Source organism: Gymnoscopelus microlampas (genome assembly GCF_963454915.1).
Source record: "Gymnoscopelus microlampas genome assembly, chromosome: 1".
NCBI lineage: Eukaryota > Metazoa > Chordata > Actinopteri > Myctophiformes > Myctophidae > Gymnoscopelus > Gymnoscopelus microlampas.
Window position 1 is genome coordinate 59,418,343 of NC_139962.1, and position 23,843 is coordinate 59,442,185.

Here is a 23,843-nt window from a genome sequence, read left to right on the forward strand (position 1 = left end):
GTGTCAATTTGGGGGTCCTTGACACACAAAAAAGGTTGAAAACCACTGCTTTAAAACTGTCCACAGAGCCCTTCGCATTGACACAGACACCCAGTAGGTGTCACTATAGCACGACATCCAATGCACCGGCCCAAACAACACCACCATTGAAGAAGAAGCGTCAGGCTGTGTGTGTCACATGACACAGTGAATCAATCTGATCCACGACAGACTGTTTCCTCTTGTTGACAGAGACACATCTGTTGATAGACTAAAACATGGTGAGTACAGTCTCTGACACGTCAATAACCACTGCTTTCACCCGCGTGCCGTGTGTGTCGTCGCCGTGTCTCTGTCCTAGAGGACTTTGAACTCTAATGATTAAACACTTAATTCAATGCAGCTGTGCTGGCTCCTCTCTGGCCTTATAACGTTAGCCAACCCAACTGGCTGGCTGGCTAGCTAAGTAGCTAACAGGCTAGTGAGATGTGGCTATATAGCTAGACTGGGAGCCCAATTACATTTAAATGAATAGAAGTCCTTCATGGTCGCATAATGTCTTCTTAGTGCCTGACTGCCTGTTGGACATGAGCGTCTGAACAACATTTGCACTGTATGGGGGTTAGCACAGCAGGCTAACGTTAGCATAACAACAACTATGGCCAGCTTTGTCGATAAGAGTGATATGATGATGAACACAGGTTCGTTCATGTTGATTTGTGGTTTAAACGGTGGCTCTCAAGGCTTGTATTGATATGCTTTAGACCACGGACCCCCGTTTCACATTGTTTATCTCTGTCCCCAATGTACACTGGAGTACATTCCTCAGGTGTTAATATAACTGGTGAGAGTGTTCACATTGATCCGCGTGTACACAATCAGAGTTTCACGATCCATAAGGGTCCTTTTGGTTCCATGTGTACACTCTTAGAGTTAAAGATCCATAAGGGTCCTTTTGGTTCAACGCTTACTCTTGGAGATTAGAGATCCTGATCCATAAGGGTCCATTTGGTCCCATGTGTACACCCTCAGAGTTAAAGTTCCATAAGGGTCCATTTGGTTCCATGTGTACACCCTCAGAGTTAAAAATCCATAAGGGTCCATTTGGTCCCATGTGTACACCCTCTGAGTTATAGATGCATAAGGGTCCTTTTTGGGTTCTAACAATCATTTTGCTGGGGACCCCCTGACACTTCCCTGAAGGATCCCTGGGGGTCTCTTGACCTCATGTTGAGAACCAGTGGTTTAAAAATCACCAGCTCTGTGCATGTTTGTATCATATATCCATGTCGGGCCTCTTGTGTCTGTTTTAATCAGGTGTGTTGAACTATTTTGAAATTCAAAAAACAGTTTTCCAGACCTGGAAAAGATTTGGACTGGATTTGGACTTTGGAATGAAATGTTTTGTAAAATGTATGGATATAATTTACATAGTTTTTGGCGATTGATTTTGTTCTTAAAAAACATGTCCCAAAACATGTCTAGCATTGCGTGAAATATGTCTGACTTAGTGTATACAGGACACCGTGAGCTTGTAGATCTGTTCTTTTTGTCTGCGTGACACCTTTGCTGGAGTATATGTGTAGGGCAGGTGTCTTCAACAGGGGTTTTCAGAGTTGCTACAGGGGGTCCGCCAAATCTCGGTGTGATAGGATCATTGTTTTTTCCATTTAACCACTTGAACCCTAGCATCCCTATTCTAAGGATAACTTTAGCCGAAAATAGCCGATCTACAAGCTCACAACGCCTCGCGCTAGATCGGCTATTTTTGGCGAAGAGGGGGAAAAAGAGCAGACCAAGTACAGAGTGAAAGTTTATTAAGTATTGGCGGTTTAAGTCGTTAAATGTCTGAAAATACACATAAACATGAATCTAATCTGAGTTCCCAGAAGTTTTCGCCAGCTCTCGCATACAAACGGGAGCGGCGAGGAACTTCTGGGCCAAAACCCCTGTATTTGTGGGCGGGATGTAACTTATGCTCAGAATCTGAGCGGACACGCCTCTTACCGGTCTGAGAGCTGTGCAACTCGTCTAAAAAGTCAGACGAGAGGCAAACAGCAGTACACAACAATGGCGGCCGCAATTTCTCAAGGGGAAATTGCTTCCCGTTGCTCCTATTTACATGCAACACCCACTGCATGTGGATCCCGCCCCCTTTTCTTCATTGGCTGTTGATTTGAATCAGAACGCAGTGGCCACGCCCCTGTTGTCCAGGCTTTGAGCCGAAGCCTCCCAGACAAACATGAATCCAACATCTGAAAAGCTTTAATTTGCAACACAATTGTTGTATGTAATATATAGTGGGGGTCCCTGCTTCATCTCTCTCTCAGTTAGGGGGTCCTTGGCCTGAAAAGGTTGAAGACCCCTGGTGTAGTGGCATTGATAGCACACATGTGTAAGAGCCTCATTTTGCACCTGATTGCTATAGGCCTGGAAATGTACTAAAATGTTAAAACTGTGCCGGAACCTTGAACTGATAATAAACAATAAGCCATAATACGTAATGTCCCAGTGGATGAGTTATGTTATATATCATTGGCAGCAACAAATAGGCCAATCGGTTAGTGTCCTCTGTGTGACAGCCAGGAGTCATGTGACATATCGTCTCTGTCGGGTGGAAACCTCATTATGTTCAAAACTGTTACATTTCAGGATTTCAAATTAAAAAAGAATCAAAAGTAAGCAGATCTACAAGCTCGAAAAGCGGCGCTTCTTGATGCTTTTGTGTGACACTGTAGTATGATCAATTAGGGCATTCATTTATGGAAAAAACACACAAAACTTTAGAATATGGAGATAAGAGGATTCTGACCGACAGCAACGATATGTTATCATGTCATGCTTTCAGTATCACTTCTGTCTATTAACCCTTTAAGACCGGGAACGCGTCTGTGTGTCATTTTGTAGATTGCTTTGGGCTATTCAAAAAATAGCAGATCTACAAGCTCATAGCACGGCAGCTTGTAGATCTGCTATTTTTGGAGAAATTGGGAAAATGTGTGCAAATTGTTGAATATCTAACTATATAAATGGCGAGCAACTTCCGCACCCTCGGTGGTGACACCCCACAGCTCTGTTATCGGATAAACAACGCACCGCCAGACCACATGTCGCCTACTGACTCGCCACGGCGGCCGCACTGAATTTACGCCTCGCGTAGGGGACATCTCACTGTTCACTACACCTTTTCCACCGCGCAACATAATTAATTCTACTCACCAAATGTCGGACAAAACGGAAGGGGAGGCAGCTTCGTACCGTTTACCCTGCGCACGACCTCATCACCACAACAGCAGGCAGCCGCTGCGGGGTTTTTTTCCTTTTTTTCCAAACTTTTTTTTTGGTCACCATTTTCTCCAGGCACCATTTCTGGTGTAACGTCGGGTGTTTCTTTTCACCAGCCAATCACCTTTCACGTTGCCACGTCCGTTGCCACGTCGCGCTGACGTACGCTAAACAAGCGCTGCCGTGCGCACAATGCAAACGAGCCCAAAGGCGCGTAAAAATAAGCCGCCCATTGCTTAGACACAAAGTCAGACCTGGCAACGCAGCCTACGCCAATCATGTGTGAGAGATCTACAAGCTATGGGGCAGAGACGCCACCGTATCTTAGCAACAACTACAGCGCTCACTCTCATTGGTCGTGTCACGCTAAGAGCAGTCTCCAGACAATGGCATCGCAGACAGCTTGCTGTTACTGCTGTAGCCATCACAGGCAGTTGCAGCACGACGGACAGGGCGCTGTGATAGCTGCCATGTCGCTAACGCTAACCTGGTTGTCATGCCTGCAGCGGCTGTGCAATCACTTTGTCAACAATGCACGTTCGTGTGGTGAATGTCTATATTGCTGCTCAGTTCGTCCATTGTAGATGGTGTATGTTTGTGTGTGTCTTCTGGAGAACTATGTAGCTCCACAGCTCCACAGCTCCACAGCCCCCCCCCCCCCCCAAATACACGTACTCACAACAACACCAGGCGGCCGCCATCTTGCAGAAAGGGCTGCCATTCGCCAGCTTTCAGAAAAACAAGCAACCACCTTCATATTTTTTTTTTTTTTTTTTCCTTTTGGAAATTTTCATCCCACGATTTCCGCGCGGACCACCAGGGGGTCCGCGGACCCCCTGGTGGTCCGCGAAACATACAAAATATAATTTCTTCTACTTATTTTTCATCATTTTGTAACTTTTACATTACACTTTCTTACAATTTTTTTTTTTTTTTTCCCTTTTTGCAAATGTTACTTAGACAATTTGTCTACCCCCATATACACACGCCCACGCGGGCCCCGTGCGCGTACATGCCTCTAACAGCCATAATCCCCATCTATACTGCCCACTCTGTGCTGCAGCTACACGGACATAGACACAGGGACACGGAGGGACCAACAAACGCAAAGCCCCGTGCGCGGCTGGGGTTGAGGGGGGCGTAGCCCCCCGAAACTCTAGTATATATATATTTTTTAAAGAGAACATTTGTAACTCATATCTTAGCTTCTGTGGATTCTACAAATGTCTTCTAAATCCCAGAAGTTGTAACAGGGTTAAAAATGTTCGTTTTAAAAAATATATATATTCAGATTTGCACAAATTTTCACGATTTTTCAAAAATAGCTCACAACGCCTTGCGCTGCGAGGCGTTGTGAGCTTGTAGATCTGCTATTTTTGGCCAAAGCTCTCCTCAGAAAAGGGATGCTAGGGTTCAAGTGGTTAAGGTGAAATAAAAAATCCTATCACACAAAGATTTGGCGGACCCCCTGTAGTACCTCTGAGGACCCCCTGTTGAAGACCCCTGCACTAAACAGTCATATATATATATATATACACACACTGTCCTGAAACATGAATTGGATACATGCGTTTATTTTTGGTAAATGTAGACTTTGTGACCTGTTTGAAGTGGCTAGGAAAATGCCCCCCCCCCCCCCTTTGTTTTTTACAAATCAAAGGGAATTATTCATTGTCAATGATATGTTAGTTAGGTGATTCATTTTGTGTTATTTTTCAGTTATTTCAGACCAACGATATGTCAAATATTGTGGGCAGTAAATTATACAATTAATAATCTGCATCTGTACATGCCTTGTGCTAATCTTAAAAAATGTTATGACATTGTGTCTGCATATTTAATACAGCTCCATCTGTCTGTTACATAACGACTCCAGTGGATTGGGGAAGCTGCTGTCTCTAAGGCAGTGGCTCTCAACCGTTTCAGGCTGCGACCCCCCCCCCCCCCCACTTGGAAGCACTTGGAATTGTGGAGTTGAGGCATTATATTTAGTTTGACTCGGTTCCACAGATAAATATTGTGACAATAGCTGATCTACATGCTTACAACACCGTTGTGGCGTTATAAGCATTTTTTATTACTGTTGAGTGAGAAAACAATGTTGCCATGACGCAACGACCCACAGTTAGGGAACCACTGCTCTAAAGCCCAGTCCACACCAATGATTTGCAATGCAACGAGTTGCAACCTGCAAGTTGCAACCACTGGCAACACAATCCCCAAACTGTGCCTTCTTGCAACAGGGAGGCAATTCAGACCACTGCGCTTTCTCTCTGCAACACATTTGTTGCAGTGTGAATCATTGGTGTGTGGACTGGCCCTTACTCCAGGGGTCTTCAACGTTTTCAGGCCAGGGACCCCCTAGCTGAGAGAGAGATGAAGCAGGGACCCCCTCTATATAACCTTTTTTTTTTTAAATGAGTCTGCTCTTTTTTCCTCTACACCTATTTACCTCTTTGACAAAAATAGCAGATCTACAAGCTCTGAGGCGTTGTGAGCTTGTAGATCTGATATTTTTGGCTAAAGTTCTCAGAAAAGGAATGCTAGGGTTCAAGAGGTTAATGTAAAAAAAAAATTCCTATCACACAAAGATTTGGCAGACCCCCTGTAGTAACTCTGAGGACCCCTTAGGGGTCCCGGACCCCCTATTGAAGACCCCTGCCTTACTCTCTATGTCAGGTGTTCCTAAACTTTTTCATGTCAACAAGGACCCCCCAAATTGATATATAAATTTGGCCACGGACCCCCATCTGAAAATGTTTTGTGCCAGGGGCAGGGACCCCCAGAAGAGAACATTTGTGTTAAAAACATTGAATAGCCAATGTAGAAATGGAATAAGTGGTTAAAATGATTGTGATGCTGTATTAACACATTTAGCTGGGGACCCCCTGGAAACCCCCCTAGGACCCCTTGGGGTTCACAGACCCCACTTTAAGGACCAATGCTCTACAGTAGGTCATGGGTATTCAACAGGGGGTCCAGGACCCCTAGGGGTAAGGACGGGAGTTACTACAGGGGGGTACGCCAAATGTTTGTGTGATAAGAACTTTTATTTATATTAACGCCTTGAACTATCCCTATTCTGGGGGTGATCGTTGGCTGAATGAATAGTAGATCTACAAGCTCACAACGCATCACACTGCAACACGTTGTGAGCTTGACTGAGAGATTTGGTTTAGAGGAGAATAAGAGCAGACTACCGAGCCATCGGTCAAGTTTACTACTTATTGAGGGTTTAAGTGGTTAAATGTCAATTCATTAACATGAATTCAACATATTAATAGAAAAGATCATGTAAAGGTTGAAGACCCCTGGTCTCTGTGTGTTATGTGAGTTTTGTGGGTTGTGATTTATCTTGCCAGACAGAGCAAGGTTTTTTACTGCATAGAGGAATGTTTGGCATTCCACTCCCCTCTCCCTCCAACTCACTCCCTTTCCCCCCTTCCAATGTTGTAATACAATAACTATTTTGTTAATTTGGGTTTCATTTACTCGAGCATAATAGACATTTTTGTTTTGCAAATGGTCAGAAATAACAGGTCATATAAGGTAAAACAGGTTCATTGCCATTACTGATGGTCCAGCAAAATTATGTCCAAACTTTATTTTACAAATGCAGTATTATTTGTCAGTGGACATAGTTATAACCTAAGACATTTGATATATTTAACCTTTAACGCATTGATTGCCAAGATATTAAACATAGTTTTCTATCCCCTTGCCAGCGTATAATTACCTCAATCCGATGATATTTGAAACGCCGTGGAATTGTGTCCCAAAAACACAAACAAAATAGTCCCCGTGGGATCGCGGAGGGATCTGTGTATCCATAGGAACGACGACGTTCCAACCGCGATCCGCCATTTTGGGGGTTCGGCCCGCTGAAAACTAGTGGTTTTCAATGCAAAAAAAAGAAACTGAGTTACAGCTGTTTTTCTGAAAATCCCAAACCGGAAGCGGATGGCTTCCTGTTTTTTTGGAACAACGTCACATCCACATTCTACTTCTCTCAGTGACGATCAATCATTCCAAAGCTGTGTTAGGTCGCCCCTTGTGGAATTTTCCCCAAAAAATCAAAGAACGCATCAATGCGATCTTGGAAATCAATGTGTTAAGTGACCAGGCAGGTTACTTAAGAAAAACATATGATTTACAAGGATGGCCTGATAGACAATCCTCCTAGAACCACCAGGACTGATGATAAAGACTGGCACTCACTCACTCACTCACAAAGGCCTGAGTTGCGCAGTGGTGGTGAAACAGACATCCCTTGTCACATTTTAGCCAATCGAATGGATTTGTTACAAATGGTGCGAGCGCGCGACCAACATGAAACGGGGAGCAATAAATGACTGATCACATTGCAGCAGTAGACAGATCATGTGATAAAGCCAAGCCCTCATCTTCAGATGTAACCTACTCATATCGCAGCTCAAAGTCGTATGTTTAATATAACACGTCACAACATGACACCAGTGTGTTGCAACAATGAGTGAGTTGCAACAATCTGTAAAGATCTTCCTGCCATGGATGATTGACATTGATGTAGTCAAAGAGCGTTGGAGCCAAGTCAGAATACTGGTGGAAGAATTTGGTGACAAACAGGCAAGTGACTTCCTTTGGCTTCATGAAATTAAACCGTAAACATAACGGTAACAAAGTATGTAACGACAGACGGTTTAACGAGATGGGGGGGAAAAAAGCCCAAAATGTGCTCAGCTTACATTTCTTACTCTGTAGTACGATGGTGTCATGTACCAAAAATAGCAGATCTACAAGCTCAAAAAACCACACAACGCGGTGTAAGCTCTGTTGATAGCTGGTGAATCTGTCACTTGTCTGTCCTGACTACTTTATGTTCTTTTTGGCAAAGTGACATACTTGCACAATAGAGGAAAATAATTATGCTTTACCAGGGGGTCCCCAGCAAAATTTGTTAATATAGAGTCACAATCATTCTAACTACTTTAACCATATTTTATACTTAAAGGTTTTCACTTATAGCAGATATACAAGATCATAGCTGTAGAGCTGCTGTTTTTTTAAAGATTGTGAAAAGATTTTGCAAATCTTTGAATGTATACATTTTTTTTAAAGCAAACATTTTTTACTAAAATCTTTGCCTCTGGAGGTCCGTGGTCCCTGGTCCTTGAGATGGAGGGTTCGCATCCAAACACATATCAATTTGGGGGTCCTTGACATGTAAAAGTTTGAGAACCACTGATTTAGACCCAGGTGTCAGGTAGGACAACCTGAAGCCTAAATATCTCCCCTGGCCAAGTGGAGATTCCCTCTGGTAAGAATGGCAGAAGTTTGGTCTATCGTGCGGGAGGACCCGCGTTGGATTCTCAAGTAGGTCATGAAACTTAAGGGATTGCAGCTTTAATCTTTATTGTGTTATGTGTTTCAGCCAACCACACAGTCTCCACAGGATGAGCAGGAGAAGCTTCTAGATGAAGCTGTGCAGGCTGTCAAGGTCCAGTCCTTCCAGATGAAAAGATGTCTGGTAGGATATTACTATTATTATCCTCCATCTTCAACCGCTTATCCGGAATCTGGTTGCGGTGGAATCGGTTCCAGCAGAGAGCTCCAGACTTCCCTTTCCTGAACAACATGTGCCACTTCCTCCTGGGGAACCCAAGGCGTTCCAAGGCCAAAATCGAGTCGAAAGTCGACACATCGTTAACATCCTCGCGAGTTATTTTTCGTTTCCTACATTTAGTTTTTTATTATTTCAAAAGATTTCCCCCAAATCCCCCCAAATTCAAATGTTTTCATAAAAAAATAAATATATATAAATATGTATAATCTTTCATAAACAAAATAAAAAAAGAAAATTCCAATAATCAGAAAAGAAGTAGTGAAAACAGCTGAACTTCAAGCTTACAACACGTCGCATTGCGACCTTGTAGATAGGCTATTTTCACTAGTTTGGGTCCCGGGGAGTCATCAAATTTCTCTTTTGGGTCTCGAGCTAAAAAGATTGTGAACCTTTTTTTTAAGCTGCTGCATCCCCATGTGCCTTGAATCCCGCTGACTCAGTTGTTGTGGTTGTCTTCTGCAGGACAAAAACAAGCTGATGGACGCTTTGAAGCACGCCTCCAACATGCTGGGAGAGCTCAGGACATCCATGCTGTCTCCAAAGAGCTACTACGAGCTCTGTATCCTCTACCAGCAAAAAGAACAATGTCTGCCATTATTATGATAGAATGAGCTTATACTGCATTCATGTCCACATTCCTCTCATTCTTCACATTGTTGGCCATGAGGAGTCATGCTGTAGTTTCCAGTGTCTTGAACTTGAAGTTCGGCTATTTTCGAGGAAGAAATTAGTTTTATTTTAGATCGAAGGAAATACTAGTGCAGGGGTGCCCAGACCTTTTTTCAAATCGGGTCATATTTGAAAATATGACCGTAGTCGCTGGGCAGATTGCATCTCCTGTCATATTTTTCCTTTGGACCATAACAAAGTCACATATACATGGATTCTCTCCATAGGAGACATGCTGGCTTGTGCAGCGAAAACAGCCTATCTTTTGTAGATGGGTTGTTTTCGCTGCGCAACATGCTTCCATAGAAGACATGCCTATCTACATGCTCATGCCTACAGTATCTACAAGCTCTCAATGCGTCAGACGCATTGAGAGCGGGATATTATTTTAAGCATTTGTAGTGGTCAAACTAGCAATAATTATGTTCTGAAGCATTTTCCATAAAATTTTAATAGTCTCTGATAATTTTGTATAAAAGCAAAGGTCTGTGACTTCTTCACCTGGTTGGCAGTATGTAGAACAGCAGGAACAATATTACTAAAACATCATAATGTTACATAGTGTGTAAATCTTTTAGGAAGCAGCGCTAGTGTGGGGGGGCTCCTTTTCATACTGTTTGACAAATGGGCTTACTGTTTGACAAAAGGTCATACAAACATGTTCAGTCGTGAGATTGTATTTGCTTTAATCCATGCATAGAAATGCATCACATTGACAACCAGGTGTTTCAGTAGCTTGTCCCTAACGGTGAGTCCAGACATGGCCATCTCTGACGAGCTCCACTACCTAGAGGTCTATCTGACAGATGAGTTTGCCAAAGGACGCAAAGTAGCTGACCTGTACGAGTTGGTGCAGTATGCAGGAAACATCATCCCTAGACTGTGAGTACCTCATGAATCTTTTTTTATTTTATTTTTTAACAACTGGTTTTTGTTTCATTTGATGTGTTCAATCCCATCTACACCCCAGACAAAAATGTTCATGTGCACGCTGCAATCGGGTGGCTAAATATGTATAAAATACACTTAGGACCCTATCTTGCGCGGCCCTATGCCTAAACTTCTTAGGCATTTTTTAAAAATGTTGCCATTTAAAATGGTGAAAATAGCCGATCCACAAGCTCGCAACGCGTTGATGTAGATCGGCTATTTTCACTATTTCAAAATGTTTTGCAAAGTAATAAAAATATGCCTCAGAAGTTTGGGCATAAAGCAAGATAGGGTCCATAGACTTAAACCACTTTCAACCTGGCCTCCCACAATCAGCATTGTAGGCAAAAAAAAAAGATCTACAAGCTTAAAACACATCACGGCACGTTGTGAGCTTGTAGATCTGCTATTTTTCCACGACTTGACGCTGTCGTACTTCGAAGTATAAAATAGGACATGAATTGACAAAAACACACAATGACATAAAATGTGGAGATACAAGGTTTCTGCCTGACAGCAAAGATATCGTCTCTGTCGGGTGGAAGCCTCATATGTCCAAAACTGTTACTTTTCAGGATTCAAAGTCAAAAACAGCAAAAGTAGCAGATCTTCAAGCTCAAAACGCGTCGCTTCGTGCCGCGTTTCGAGCTTGTGGATCTGCTGCTTTTGATGCTTTTGTGTGACGCTTGTTGTATGATCAAGTAGGGCATTAATTTAAAAGTTATAACATGGAGATATTACCAATGCACAATCAATGTAAAGTGCTTTGGATAAAAGCGCTATATAAATGCACCATTTAAATAAAGCATTAGCAAATCAAGTGTAATAGAGTTTGTGTCTTTTTCCCCAGCTATCTGCTGATCACAGTGGGCGTGGTGTACGTGCGCTCCTTCCCTCAGTCGCGTAAGGACATCCTGAAGGACCTGGTGGAGATGTGTCGGGGCGTCCAGCACCCGCTCAGAGGCCTGTTCCTCAGGAACTACCTGCTGCAGTGCACCCGCAACATCCTCCCTGACGATGGAGAACAGCCCGAGTAAGGAAACAGCAATGTTAAAAAGATCTGATGTCACCAAGACATGCTTGTCACTCATTTATACCTTGGTGGGGAAGTTCCCTAGAACAAGGTTTCCCAAACCTTTCAGGCCGTGACCCCCCCAAAATAATCATATATGATATTTAGTCGACTAAAATATGACCAAAACGAAATCCAATTTTATTCAAAAGACTATGACTTATAGTCAAATTTGACTGCTGTCAAAATTAACCCTGGTAACTGGTGTCCTGTTCCGCACAGAGGCACGGAGGAGGCAATGACGGGCGACATCAACGACTCCATCGACTTCGTGCTGCTCAACTTCGCCGAGATGAACAAGCTGTGGGTGCGCATGCAGCACCAGGGCCACAGCCGCGACCGCGAGAAGAGGGAGAAAGAGAGGCAGGAGCTGAGGATTCTGGTAGGGACCAACCTGGTCCGCCTCAGCCAACTGGAGGGAGTCAACGTGGACAAGTACAAACAGGTGTGTGTGTGTCTGTGTGTGTCACTGTACACTTGCCATTAAATTAAGAGGCAGTGCCTCCGTCCTTGACTTACATTTAACAGGGTTCCTGCCGATCCTTAAAATGTCTTGAATTTAGTTTCTGCAATTGAATGCCTAAAAATATCTGGAATTGTATAAGTGGGGGTATAAACGTGTCGCAAACAGACTAGTTGCTTTTCACTCCGTTGTTTTTTGCCCATATGACAAACAATGTAATGCAATGATTCCAGAGGGTACATTCCGCTTCGGTAGGTAGCGGTACGCCTTGTGTGGAATATAGCCTACCGCTGAAGCCAGCCAATAACACATTTGCCACTGTTTTAGACAGAGACTTCTGGTCGGTCTTTAAAATGAGAGCGTTCGTCACGTCGTAGAAAACTAAACGTTTTCAAGACATCAGACGACGCGAGGTGCTTTTGCGTACCAACAGCTGGGACAGGAATTTCCAAGCTTTTATTTTTTTAGCAAAACTAAAAAAATAAAAGCCTGGAGATCGAGGCTAGGAATTTACTTCCTGAAGCCACACTCACACAATCACGCTAAAGCACGCGTCGGCCCCATGTACAGACATTAGGCGCAGGGGGAGAGGACGCATGCTGCACGTGATTGTGTGAGTGTTGCCTCGCATCGCCTCGCATTGCCTCGCTGCGTGCACGCAGCCAGCAGCGGCTGTTAGAGGCACTCGTCACCGATGATGAACGCACCGTAGTGGTGCAAAATATGCCGTGAACGTCTCAATCTGGCGGATAAAAGCAGCGCAGCACAGGGCACCAACCTTGGGGGGTTCACCAAACGGCGTGAGAAAAAAAAACAGCGAGAATCGGCGGAATTATATAACCCTATAACCAGGGCAGGAATTTCACGGCGGCCACGGCGGCCATGGCCGTCGTTGCCCCTCTCATTGGCCGTGTGCCCCTCGAATAATGACATGCCTTCACGGCCACAGTGGCCGTGGTGCCCCAGCTGCGCCCAGAAACTGATTTCACAGTTTTTCCTCTGCGCGATTTTCCTGTCAATACGTTTATTTTAGACACCAGTCCCTTTGGTTGAGCTGCGCAGCTACAACAACATGCACAGTGGTAGGTAGGTTTGATTTTGAGCCTCCTATGAACCTTCGGAATCCCGCAACACCGTGTAATGGACACAAAAGCATTACCGGGCCAAACCGGAGATAAATCTAACGCAGCCTGTTGAATGGTAGGTTTGATTTCTAGCCTGAGAGAGAGAGAGAGGATTCCGTAGTCCTACAGACCGATGTGCCCCGATGTTTTTTTCAACAGCAAAATATAGATGAATACGTCTAATAAAATACAGCGAAATCCCCAAATTATGAGTCTTAATATAAAGCAAGCAACAGAATAACTGCAGACAAATTAAAAGTTTAGGCTATCAATATCATACAAAAGAGTGACCTCACCGCTCTGATGGACAAGAAATATATATTCCTTTTGCAAACCACATCCATAATATCTGTTCGTTTGTCAACAATGTTCTAATTGGGAAGTTTATTTCAACAGCTAGAATGTGACAGTTTTAGTCCGTTTGTTGGTGCGCAACACAGCCCTCGTTAAGTGAATTACTTTCACCTGCAGCGCAGTGTGTGGAGTGTGCGCAACAGGGCATATCTCCGCCAAGCCAGGGTGACCTACCCAGGCTCATGAAATTCATATGCAGGCATAGTAGCCAATTAGAATGAAATCTGCAAAAACGGACTCATACAGAACCATATATTATTGGCTATATATTATGGCTGTGGGGTGGAAATCTTGTATGTTCCTTTTTTATTATTATTTAAAAACAATTTAAAATCGTGAACATAGCCAATCTACAAGCTGTAATTATTAATAATTAAGAAATACTATATTTTAAAGAGTGAAAAATCAACTAAAATCATTATTAGTGCAAGTTCAATCACATTTCATTTGAATGAAAATAACTTGTGGGGAAAAGACAAAATCTCTACCAGAGGTCTTCAACAGGGGGTCCGCGACCCCTAGGGGGTCCACGAAGGTACTGCAGGGGGTCCGCGAAATTGTTGTTTGATTAAAAAATATTTTGTTTTTAAAAACTTTAAAAACTTTTTTTCATTCTTTTTTTTTTCAAAAATGTAAATTTGTCTTTAAACATAACATGACATATTTTAATAGCTTAGTAATGAATGCACAATAACATGGTATGTTTATACATATTTTGTAGAGGAAGATCAGTGGTGTCAGTTCAGCAAAAGCTAAGGTATGGCAAGGTTAGGGTTGCCAACTCCCAGAGATTAAAATAAGGGACATATAGGCTATCCTTTTTTTTTAGGGGGTCAACCCCCCCAAAACCCCTGAAATGCATAGAAACTATGAATTATACCTATAACACAATGCAAACACAATGGTCTTACACCTGCATTAGGCTACTATTCATGATTTTATTTCTCTTTTTTTTTTTGGAGCCAAGGTATGGCACCTGCCATGCCTTGCCATACCCAATTGACGCCCCTGAGAAAGGTCCTTTTGCACACCTACTGGGTCAACCTGTGCGTACTGTAGGAGCAGGCAATTCTTTCATGTGTATTTATATAAAACACAATTTTATACATAAATATATGATATATATAGTAGCCTACCCCCTACCTACCCTACGAGGTAGGGGGTCCCTGCTCCATCACCCCATCAGTTTGGGGGTCCCTGGCCTGAAAAGGTTGAAGACCCCTAATCTGTGAATCTAATGTGATTAATGTGACCCCTACTTCAGTCAATGAAGTCCAGGGCTGAATGTGACATATTGAGACCTATATAACCAAATATTGGTCATTTGCCAACACATTATTTTGTGAAATAAATGGGTTATATTTCACAGATAGTTATACAATTCTTATAATATATTAAAATACAATCATCCTTAACCTTCAAGTTAAATGCATTATTTCCGTGGACTTAAAAAACTTTTTTGGACTTAAAAAAAATCTTTTTTTTTGGATGGCCTTCCTGCCCTGGCATTTGGCCTTTGTGCCCTCCAAAAAATTACAACACCAAAGGCCAAGTGGCCTTGCCCCTAAAATGACGAAATTCCAGGCCTGCCTATAACCAGTGTGAACATAGGTAGTAGTTCAAAATAAGAATAATATAGTCTTACAATAAAAGGCTTAAATTGTCCGTGTTGCTCCAGCGTTCATCTCTTCTGTAAGAATAACATTGTTTTGTAATATGCTGTTTTTATTTTTTGCAGAATGCCGCAGTAATGGTATTATTATTTATTTTTAGTGGTATACAAATGTGTACTTTTGAAGTGTGCAGATACCCTGATTTAATATACTCTCCATAGAAGGTAATGCAGCTTAATCTTTACTAGTTTTTTCCTTTCTTTTTAGAATGAGTAGCCATAATAGCCAATTATTTTTCTCCCACTTTAGTAACACATTTCTGTGTTGCCACTGCTGTGTGTTTCCTACTGGCTCACCTGCTAGTGAGGAGCCCCCCACGGGGAGGACGTAGTAGTGCCTCCGTCCTACTTCTCCCGTTCCAACTAGTCTCGTGTAGTCAGGTGATCATAGAACTCTGCCTACTGTATGTCTGGTGACATTTAATCAGTGTGCTAAAACAGGGTGGGAACAATTGAGATGTAAAAAAATAACTGCATTGCCGTAACCAATGCAAAGACTTTAGGACGGTCCTTTATATATCGTATCTGTGGGGTGGAATATTTACAAAACTGTTACTTTTCAGGATTCAAATTCAAAAGTAGCAGATCAACAAGCTCAAAATGCGTCGCATTTCGAGCTTGTTGATCTGCTACTTTTGATGCTTTTGTGTGATGCTGTAGTGTTATCAAGTAGGCGCGTTAATTAACCCATTAAGACCTGGAGAAGTATCTGTGTCATATTTACTGTAGATTTGAGCTAAAAAGTATTATTTTACACGTTAGCTATTCAAAAATAGCAGATATACAAGCTCATAGCGCGGCACCGAGTGCCGCGATATGAGCTTGTAGATCTGCCATTTTTGAGAAATTGTGAAAATGTGTGCAAATCTTTGACAATATATTCTTTTAAAGCAAACATTTTTAACTCAAATCTTTGCTTCTGGGGGGTCCCTGGAACAAAATATTTTGAGATGGGGGGTCGGCGGCCAAATGCGTATAATTTTGGGGGTCCTTGACATGAAAAAGTTTGAGCACCACTGATATAGAAACATACGTTTTTCAGAAAACTGTTGGGATTTAGGAGACATGTAGAATCGCCTTCAGGTCTTAATGGGTTAAGAAAAAACGAAAAGTTAAAATATGGAGATAAGAGGTTTCTGCCCGACAGCGACGATATTAGGACTTTATTAGTAGGCGGAGATCTCTGGTCTGGCTATGTGAGAGTCCCTCGCTGACAGGCGCCACCCCAGCTTGTAGGAGTCCCTAGCGCCCAGCGCCGTGACAAAGCTCGCCCTCCCTGCTCTGCTTTCCTGCCCTGAACATGGCCAATTGTGTTCGGGCCAAAGCCGAATGCACTGGGGTGAATTTCAAGCCCCAGACTCCGCAGTGGTGGACACTGACAGGTACTTGACCCCTTGTGCCATCCGAGCACACTTCTAGCTTTCTGTTTCTACCGTTTAGTGCAGATCAATGACATCGGGACTTTTTTCTTATTTCCACATAGTTCAATGTTGAAAAGGAGTGGTCTTCCCCTTTTAGGTTCAGGATTTAGCTTCTAGCGTATTCATTCTCGCAGAGTCCGTTCATATTTTCAGATGGGATAACAAAAATGACGTGCACAAATAACTGGGCCACGGGGTAATCTTTTATAATATGAATCATGGACGAGTAGAAATTGGGAAGACTCTTGAATGCAGAGACTTCTGGCATGTTTAACCCATTGACGGCACAGTAGCTACAGTATGCGGGACTAGAGAGAGGCAGTCTGGGAATCAGAAGGCTTCTGGTTCAAACCTTGGTTTGCCCAGTCTGTGTATGTTAAAGTGTCCCTGAGCAAGACCCTTAACCGGGGTGCTGTATTAATATCAGTCACTAATGGTTAGAATGGTTACATGCAGAGGAAGAATTTCAGGTATGGGACGAATCACTAAAGGAGACACCATTTGATTTTATTTTGTTATGCCTCACAGTACATTTACTAAGTACTACTTATCACCTTTTTCCCCAAGCATGGTACCGTGGTGGGTTGGATTCTGTTCAGTTCAGTAGTGGATGAAAATCAACTTGCAGAGAGACTTGAACACTTAATTGACATCGTTAATCCAACACACTAAATATCAACGTGTGCTTATTTTTGTCAAAACGTTTTGTTTGAATCCATTTTAAAGCACAAATTGGTTTGAAACCTGTAGCAGATGATACTGGAGAAATGGACTTATGAACGGAATTCAAACAAAGTATACGGCTGAAGCTGTGAGTAGACAATGACATGTATTGAGATTCTGCTATGTCTTTTAAAACGTGCTCATCCGTTATCTGTCAGTGCTCTGATATCTCCTTTATTCTTCTGTTCTCTCCAGGTGGTTCTGGCTGGTGTCTTGGAACAAGTGGTTAACTGCAGAGACTCACTGGCTCAGGAATACCTTATGGAGTGCATTATTCAGGTACATAAACAAATACCTTTATGGAGTGCATCATTCAGGTACATAAACAAATACCTTTATGGAGTGCATCATTCAGGTACATAAACAATCATAATAATCATAATCATAAAACCCCCACTCACAGGGAATGTGCGTTGTGATTGGTTATCAGCCAATCCTGCAGGTTTTGACATCACAGATGGGGCGTGGCCGTGCGCCAGTCAAAAATGTTCACCCATACTGTAGAGTTAAATGTGCTTTTCTGCCACACAAAACATAGCATTTCATTATTCTTTAACGCGTCGTGTTTCAACACGTTGTGAGCTTGTTGATCGGCCATTATCGGAGAAGACGTTTGGTGTTTAGGGGGGGAAAAGGAATGGACCAAGTGTTCTAGAGCCCTGTGGGTTTAAGTGGTTAAAGATTATGGTATATTTCCCTTTTAAAACCTTAGCTGTTGTTTACAATGCGATAATATTAATAATATTAAACTAATGTAAACTTGATACATTACTCTCTTCATTTATTTGGGGAGGCAAAACCCCAAGAATAAAGAAGGAATACCTACAGAGAACTAGAGATGATGGTGGTCTTGCCCTTCCCAATCTGAAGTATTATTACTGGGCTGCTAATATCTCTAAAATGACTTGCTGGGCCCACAACCCTGATCTGGACTGGTGTAAAATTGAAGCAAATTCCTGTCCTAATACATCTCTAATGGCCTTAATCACTACCAAATTGCCTATCTCCCCTAATCAACATTCTTCCAACCCTATTGTTCTGAGCACTCTGCAGATATGGTCCCAATTCAGAACCTTCTTTGGCCTTCGTGAACTATCCTTTTATAGTCCTATAAACAACAACCACCTATTTGCCCCGGCGAGGACAGATCCAACCTACTCTATGTGGCAGAGGCTGGGTCTCTCTAAACTAAATGATCTATACATTGATGGAATTTTCGCTAACTTTGGGGAATTGGCAATTAAATATGAACTCCCAAACTCTCACCTGTTTAGATACTTTCAAATTCGCAATTTTGTTAGAACATATAATCCCTCATTCCCTAATTTACCGCCCAGATCAGGAGTGGAGTCTATCTTGGATACTCCCAAGCAGGTAAAGGGGCTCGTGTCCTCTATTTATAACATTATATCCTCTTTAAGGGTCATCTCTCTGGATGGAATTAAAGCAGGATGGGAGGGGGAACTTAGGGAATCCATCACAGATGATATCTGGAACCAAGCTCAGATTCGAGTGAATGGCAGTACCTCGCGTGCTCGTCTTAGCCTGATACAACTCAAAGTCTTACACCGCTCTCATTATAGCAAAGCCAAACTGTCTAGAATATACCCTACTGTGGATGATAGTTGCGACAGATGTCACACATCCCCGGCAAATTTAACCCATATGTTTTGGTCTTGTCCTCGACTGGAGAGTTATTGGGTCACCATATTTAGACACTTATCACAAATGTTCAATATTAGCTTACAGCCCAGCCCTGTAACTGCTATCTTTGGGGTGCTACCCAAAGAACTGACTCGTAATAAATCAACTCAGAATGGTATTGCCTTTCCTACATTGCTGGCACGAAGGAAAATCCTCCTAGAGTGGAAATCTCCTTGTGCCCCCAAACCAGATCTTTGGCTGAAGGATGTAATGTTATTTCTGAAATTAGAGAAAATTAAACTTGACTTACGAGGATCACCAGGTGGATTTATGTCCGCCTGGGGCGCCATAATAACCTATCTTACTAATCTGACAGACTCCCTGATGGCACATAGGGCTGCCCATGATAGAGTCTCTCCAGTGATATGGAGACCCCCCCCCCCCCCCCCGTCTTTCTGTCTTTCTATCTTTGCCCATTCTGTTTTCTGTTGGGGGAGGAGGGGAGAGGGAAAGGTGAATGGAACATTCTTGTGTCTTTTTTTCTTTTTCAACTTTTTCCCTTTTAGAACTCGATGTGGAGCTTGCTGATTTAATGTAATTTTTTTTTTTTTAATGTATCTCCTTTTTTTGTTGTTGTGGTGAATTGAACGGTGACTGGGGACCCATGAGGGAGGGAGGGTATGAGGAGAATTGTGTGCTGTTTAGAATGTATGTTAAATGTTATGGTGGGTGTGCATTGTTTTGTATTGTACTGTTTGCCCTTGTGTGTAAGAAAAGAAAAAAGAGGCATGAGTCTTACCGCACCTGTACCTGTCAAAATTAACCTATGCTGAATAAAAATCATAAATACAAAAATACAATGCGATAATATGTAATACATATACGTTCCATTCTGGCACTAATAATTACATTGTAGCCCCAGGAGTGATGGCAATTTATGGCAATTTTGGTCATTTCAAACCGCTAGGTCCAGTTGGGTGTAAGGAGCAGCATGGCCTGTAGGGGGTGCTGAACCCCCTAGAGGCATTGTGATTTGTGCGTCTTTGTTCATAAACTGCACACAATCGTAACTTACTATCAATATTGTCTAACGATTGGACAGGGAGACCGTGCCACTACTAGATACATTATATGTTGACTGTTTTAGTGATACTTGTGGACAACATTAAGTTTCCATTCTGTTCTCTTGTTTCTCAAATGCCAGGTTTTCCCAGATGAGTTCCACCTTCAGACTCTGAATCCGTTCCTGCGTTCGTGTGCTGAGCTGCACCAGCATGTCAACGTCAAAAACATTATTATCGCCCTCATCGACAGGTGCATAACACACGTTTACACTTTTCTCTACAGTTAGTTGTAGGTATTATAGTCAATTAGCTCTTATCAAGCCAATTAAAACATCTTCATTATCAATGGAAATAATGAATATTTGACTATTGGGTATATCCTAATTTCAATATACAAGTGTGAAAAAATAAAAGATGTACAGCCACAGCATATTTATTAATGATTGGCTTTATCGGCTTACTGTGTAAGTCCTGATTTATGCACACATGAGGTGACATTAGGTGAAAAGCAGATCATTCTACAATAGTTCATTAAGCCTAACAGCGTGGTTGAAGGCTTTTAAAAAGCTTCTACGTATATAACACAAAGGATCGTAGAAAATGTATCCAAGGGTGGTGCAGGCAGAGGTAAAGTACCTGTTCACAACTGCCATTCTAATTACCCCCCCGGTGCATCCAGCTTGCTGAGCATCTATACGAGCCAGTGGTGGAAGAAGTATTCAGATATTTTACTTAACACTAGCATGACTGAGGTTTCATTTATACCTACACAGCCTGAAATACGATCATTTTGATCCCCAAATAAGGCTATCCTATTGGCTACTGTCTCACCTCTGTGCTCCAGACCAGCTCACAGCTTCTCCCCCAAACCGTGGGGGGTTCCATTGTCTTCTAAATAGCCATTAACATCTCAATTGCACTCTGCTCAGTCAGTGAACCCACATAATGTTGTTGTTGTAGGCAGACACAAACATTATAAAATAGTAATGTAGTATATATATATATATATATATATATATATATAAAATAGTATTATAAAATGTAATGGTAACTGCAGATTCTGTATGTAAAATCTTTATTAAAAAAAGCGTATAAAACAGCGCAATCTGTAGCTCACATTAAACTCTTCAGTGAAACATGGAGCCTATATGAAGGCTGAAGCCACTGTCTAATTACGTGACTATCTCCATTGTCCAAAACACATGGATATCTCTTGCCAAACATATATTAGTATTATTCATAATAATACTATTCACATTATTTGCCTATTATGCCTAGCGTAAGTAAAGCGTCTCCTTGAACCTTCTATCATCACTTTCCACGTCGCTGACAACAGCGCAACACCTGAACACGTTGGTATGTTTCCACATGTGACCAATCCTGCGCAAATATATCTGATCTACAAGCACAAGACAGTTGCTGCGTGACAAGCTATATGCTTGTAGGTCTATTCTTTTTCCGCTGCTTTGCAATGAAAGTGAAAGTTGACGGGTTGCCAAATCTTGAGAGAGAAATAAGCAGGCAGGTCTATGAAAATGTTACTGCATGCGTTTTGCCCTGAGAAAACAGTGAGACATGAAGCATTGTCAAATGAAATTGAATTCTTAACTATATATATATAACTAGTAACTAAAGTTTTCAAATAGCCTAATTGTAGTGGAGTAAAAGTATGCATGAAGCTAATCTAAACAATATGAAAAGATATTCTGTATCTGCAAAGTAACTAGTAACTAAAGTTTTCAAATAATTGTAGTGGAGTAAAAGTACAAGATGTGCCTCTGAGCTGTAGTGGAGTAGAACATTATTACAATTATGATGTAATTATATATATCCTACTATAATTCTAGTAAGCTGACGGTGGGTGGATGGGGTCTTGGGTCTCCGATCAAACTGCGCATGCGTCGCTTCGCGCCTGCGTGTGTGTGTGTGTCCGCTTCGCACCCGCGCCTGTGTGTCTCTGCAGCGTCTCTGCAGCTCCCTGCTGTGTGTGTGTGTGTGTGTGTGTGTGTGTGTGTGTGTGTGTGTGTGTGTAGAGGGGGGGGGGGGCGGTCCGCGGCCTATACGCATACACGGCTCGAGGGAGGGAGGGAGAGAGAGCGACAGCGGGGGAGGGAGGGAGAGACAGAGAGAGAGAGAGAGAAGGAGAGGGGAAAGAGAGAGAGGGGGGGAGGGACAGATAGAGAGAGAGGGGTAGAGAGAGATAGAGAGAGAGAGAGAAACACGCTCCGTGCTGCGTGTGTGTGTGTGTGTGTGTGTGTGTGTAACGCACTGCAATCCTTGGTCGTACGTCGCGTTTAAGTAAATCTCTCCACCAGGCAGACACACAAAAGTTCATCATCTATATTGCACCGTGTCGAGTCTCCGAAATTTTGTACAAGCTAACAATGCGAACGATTCACAATCTCGCCCCTAAACACGGTCGCCCCGGATCGCACCAAACGGTCTGGAGTGAGCAATCTGCGCCTAATTGTCTCGCCCCTAAACACGGTCGCCCCCCATCGTAACGAACGGTCTGTGGTGGGCGATCTGCTTCTGCGATCTACAGGTGGAGAGTGTTTATTTGTTAAGGACGCCCATGCATTCTCCACTGTTGAACGTGCACCCTTTAAGTGCATATCTGCTTGCATATAATTATTAATTATATTGTTGTTAAGTTGAAATAATAGTTGTACAAAACAGTGTTGTATCATTATAAATAAAGTATAAGGAATGACAGAATATATATATATATATATATATATATATATATATATATATATATACATACACACACACACACACACACACACACACACACACACACACACACACAGACACACACAGACACAGACACACACAGACACACACACACACACACACACACACACACACACACACAGAAAACATGGACGCGCGACAGGACATGCAATAACCCCCAGTTTGCAACTACTTTCGCCTGCGCCCTTCACTGGGTATGGTCTAGTGATTATAATAATAATAATAATAATAATAGAAAGACGTGGAAATCAAGCCCAACGTCGCTTATAATAAGCAGACATGGCAACATAGACTCGCATTGCAGCAGTTCTCTGCTGCGCTGGGGGCCGCTCTGCGGGGGGTAAACGGGGTGTAAAGTGCTCTACCCCGGGGGAGAGAGGGGGAGAGCGGTCAATTTAGCCAAAATATGACGACTGGGATGGTATATACGGTATATAATTCATATTTATAATACGTTTCAGAAAGAAGAAAAAAACGGAGATGATTTGAAACAAATATTTAGGAAAAGTCATGAAAGGGGAACTTTCTCAGAGCTTCGTGAGAGAAGATAATCCACTTTAAATTCTCAAAATCGGTCATGTTGATGGCTTAGTCATGCAAGTGTTAAGTAAAAGTATCAATACTGCAATATTTAGTGAAACTCTGGAATTCAAAATGTACTTAAAGTACCAAAAGTAATAATACTCATTACGCAGAATGTCCCATTTGAAGTTTTCAAATGTATACAAATCTTTTGAAAATAGCAGATCTACAAGCTTGTAGATCGGCTATTTTCAAATGGCCGAAATATAGGGCTGAAGTGTTTAATGTATCTTTTGTAATAATAATCAAAATCTACAAAGGAACTAGTAACTAAAGTTTTCAAATAATTGTAGTGGAGTAAAAGTACAATATTTACCTCTAAGGTGTAGTGGAGTAGAAGTATTGGAAATTGGAAATACTCAAATAAAGTACAAATACCTCAAAATGGTACTTAAGTACAGTACTTAATTGCTGTCCACCACTGATACGAACACAATTGGCCGTGTTCAGGGGAGGAAAGCCGGCCGGGGAGGGTGATGTTTGTCACTGCATGTACTCCTAT

General features: G+C 42.3%; 1 protein-coding gene across 1 annotated transcript in view; it reads left to right on the top strand.

Moving 5' to 3' along the window:
• Nucleotides 1-199: 199 nt before the first annotated feature.
• Nucleotides 200-23,843, top strand: part of vps35 (VPS35 retromer complex component) — a 35,974-nt gene continuing 12,330 nt past the window's right edge. The window contains exons 1-8 of the mRNA XM_084062743.1: nucleotides 200-260; nucleotides 8,675-8,770; nucleotides 9,329-9,425; nucleotides 10,294-10,417; nucleotides 11,316-11,498; nucleotides 11,760-11,982; nucleotides 17,490-17,573; nucleotides 20,143-20,252. Of these exons, the coding sequence (XP_083918869.1) occupies nucleotides 258-260; nucleotides 8,675-8,770; nucleotides 9,329-9,425; nucleotides 10,294-10,417; nucleotides 11,316-11,498; nucleotides 11,760-11,982; nucleotides 17,490-17,573; nucleotides 20,143-20,252 (920 nt within the window). The 5' untranslated portion in view covers nucleotides 200-257. The remainder of the gene's footprint in view (nucleotides 261-8,674; nucleotides 8,771-9,328; nucleotides 9,426-10,293; nucleotides 10,418-11,315; nucleotides 11,499-11,759; nucleotides 11,983-17,489; nucleotides 17,574-20,142; nucleotides 20,253-23,843) is intronic.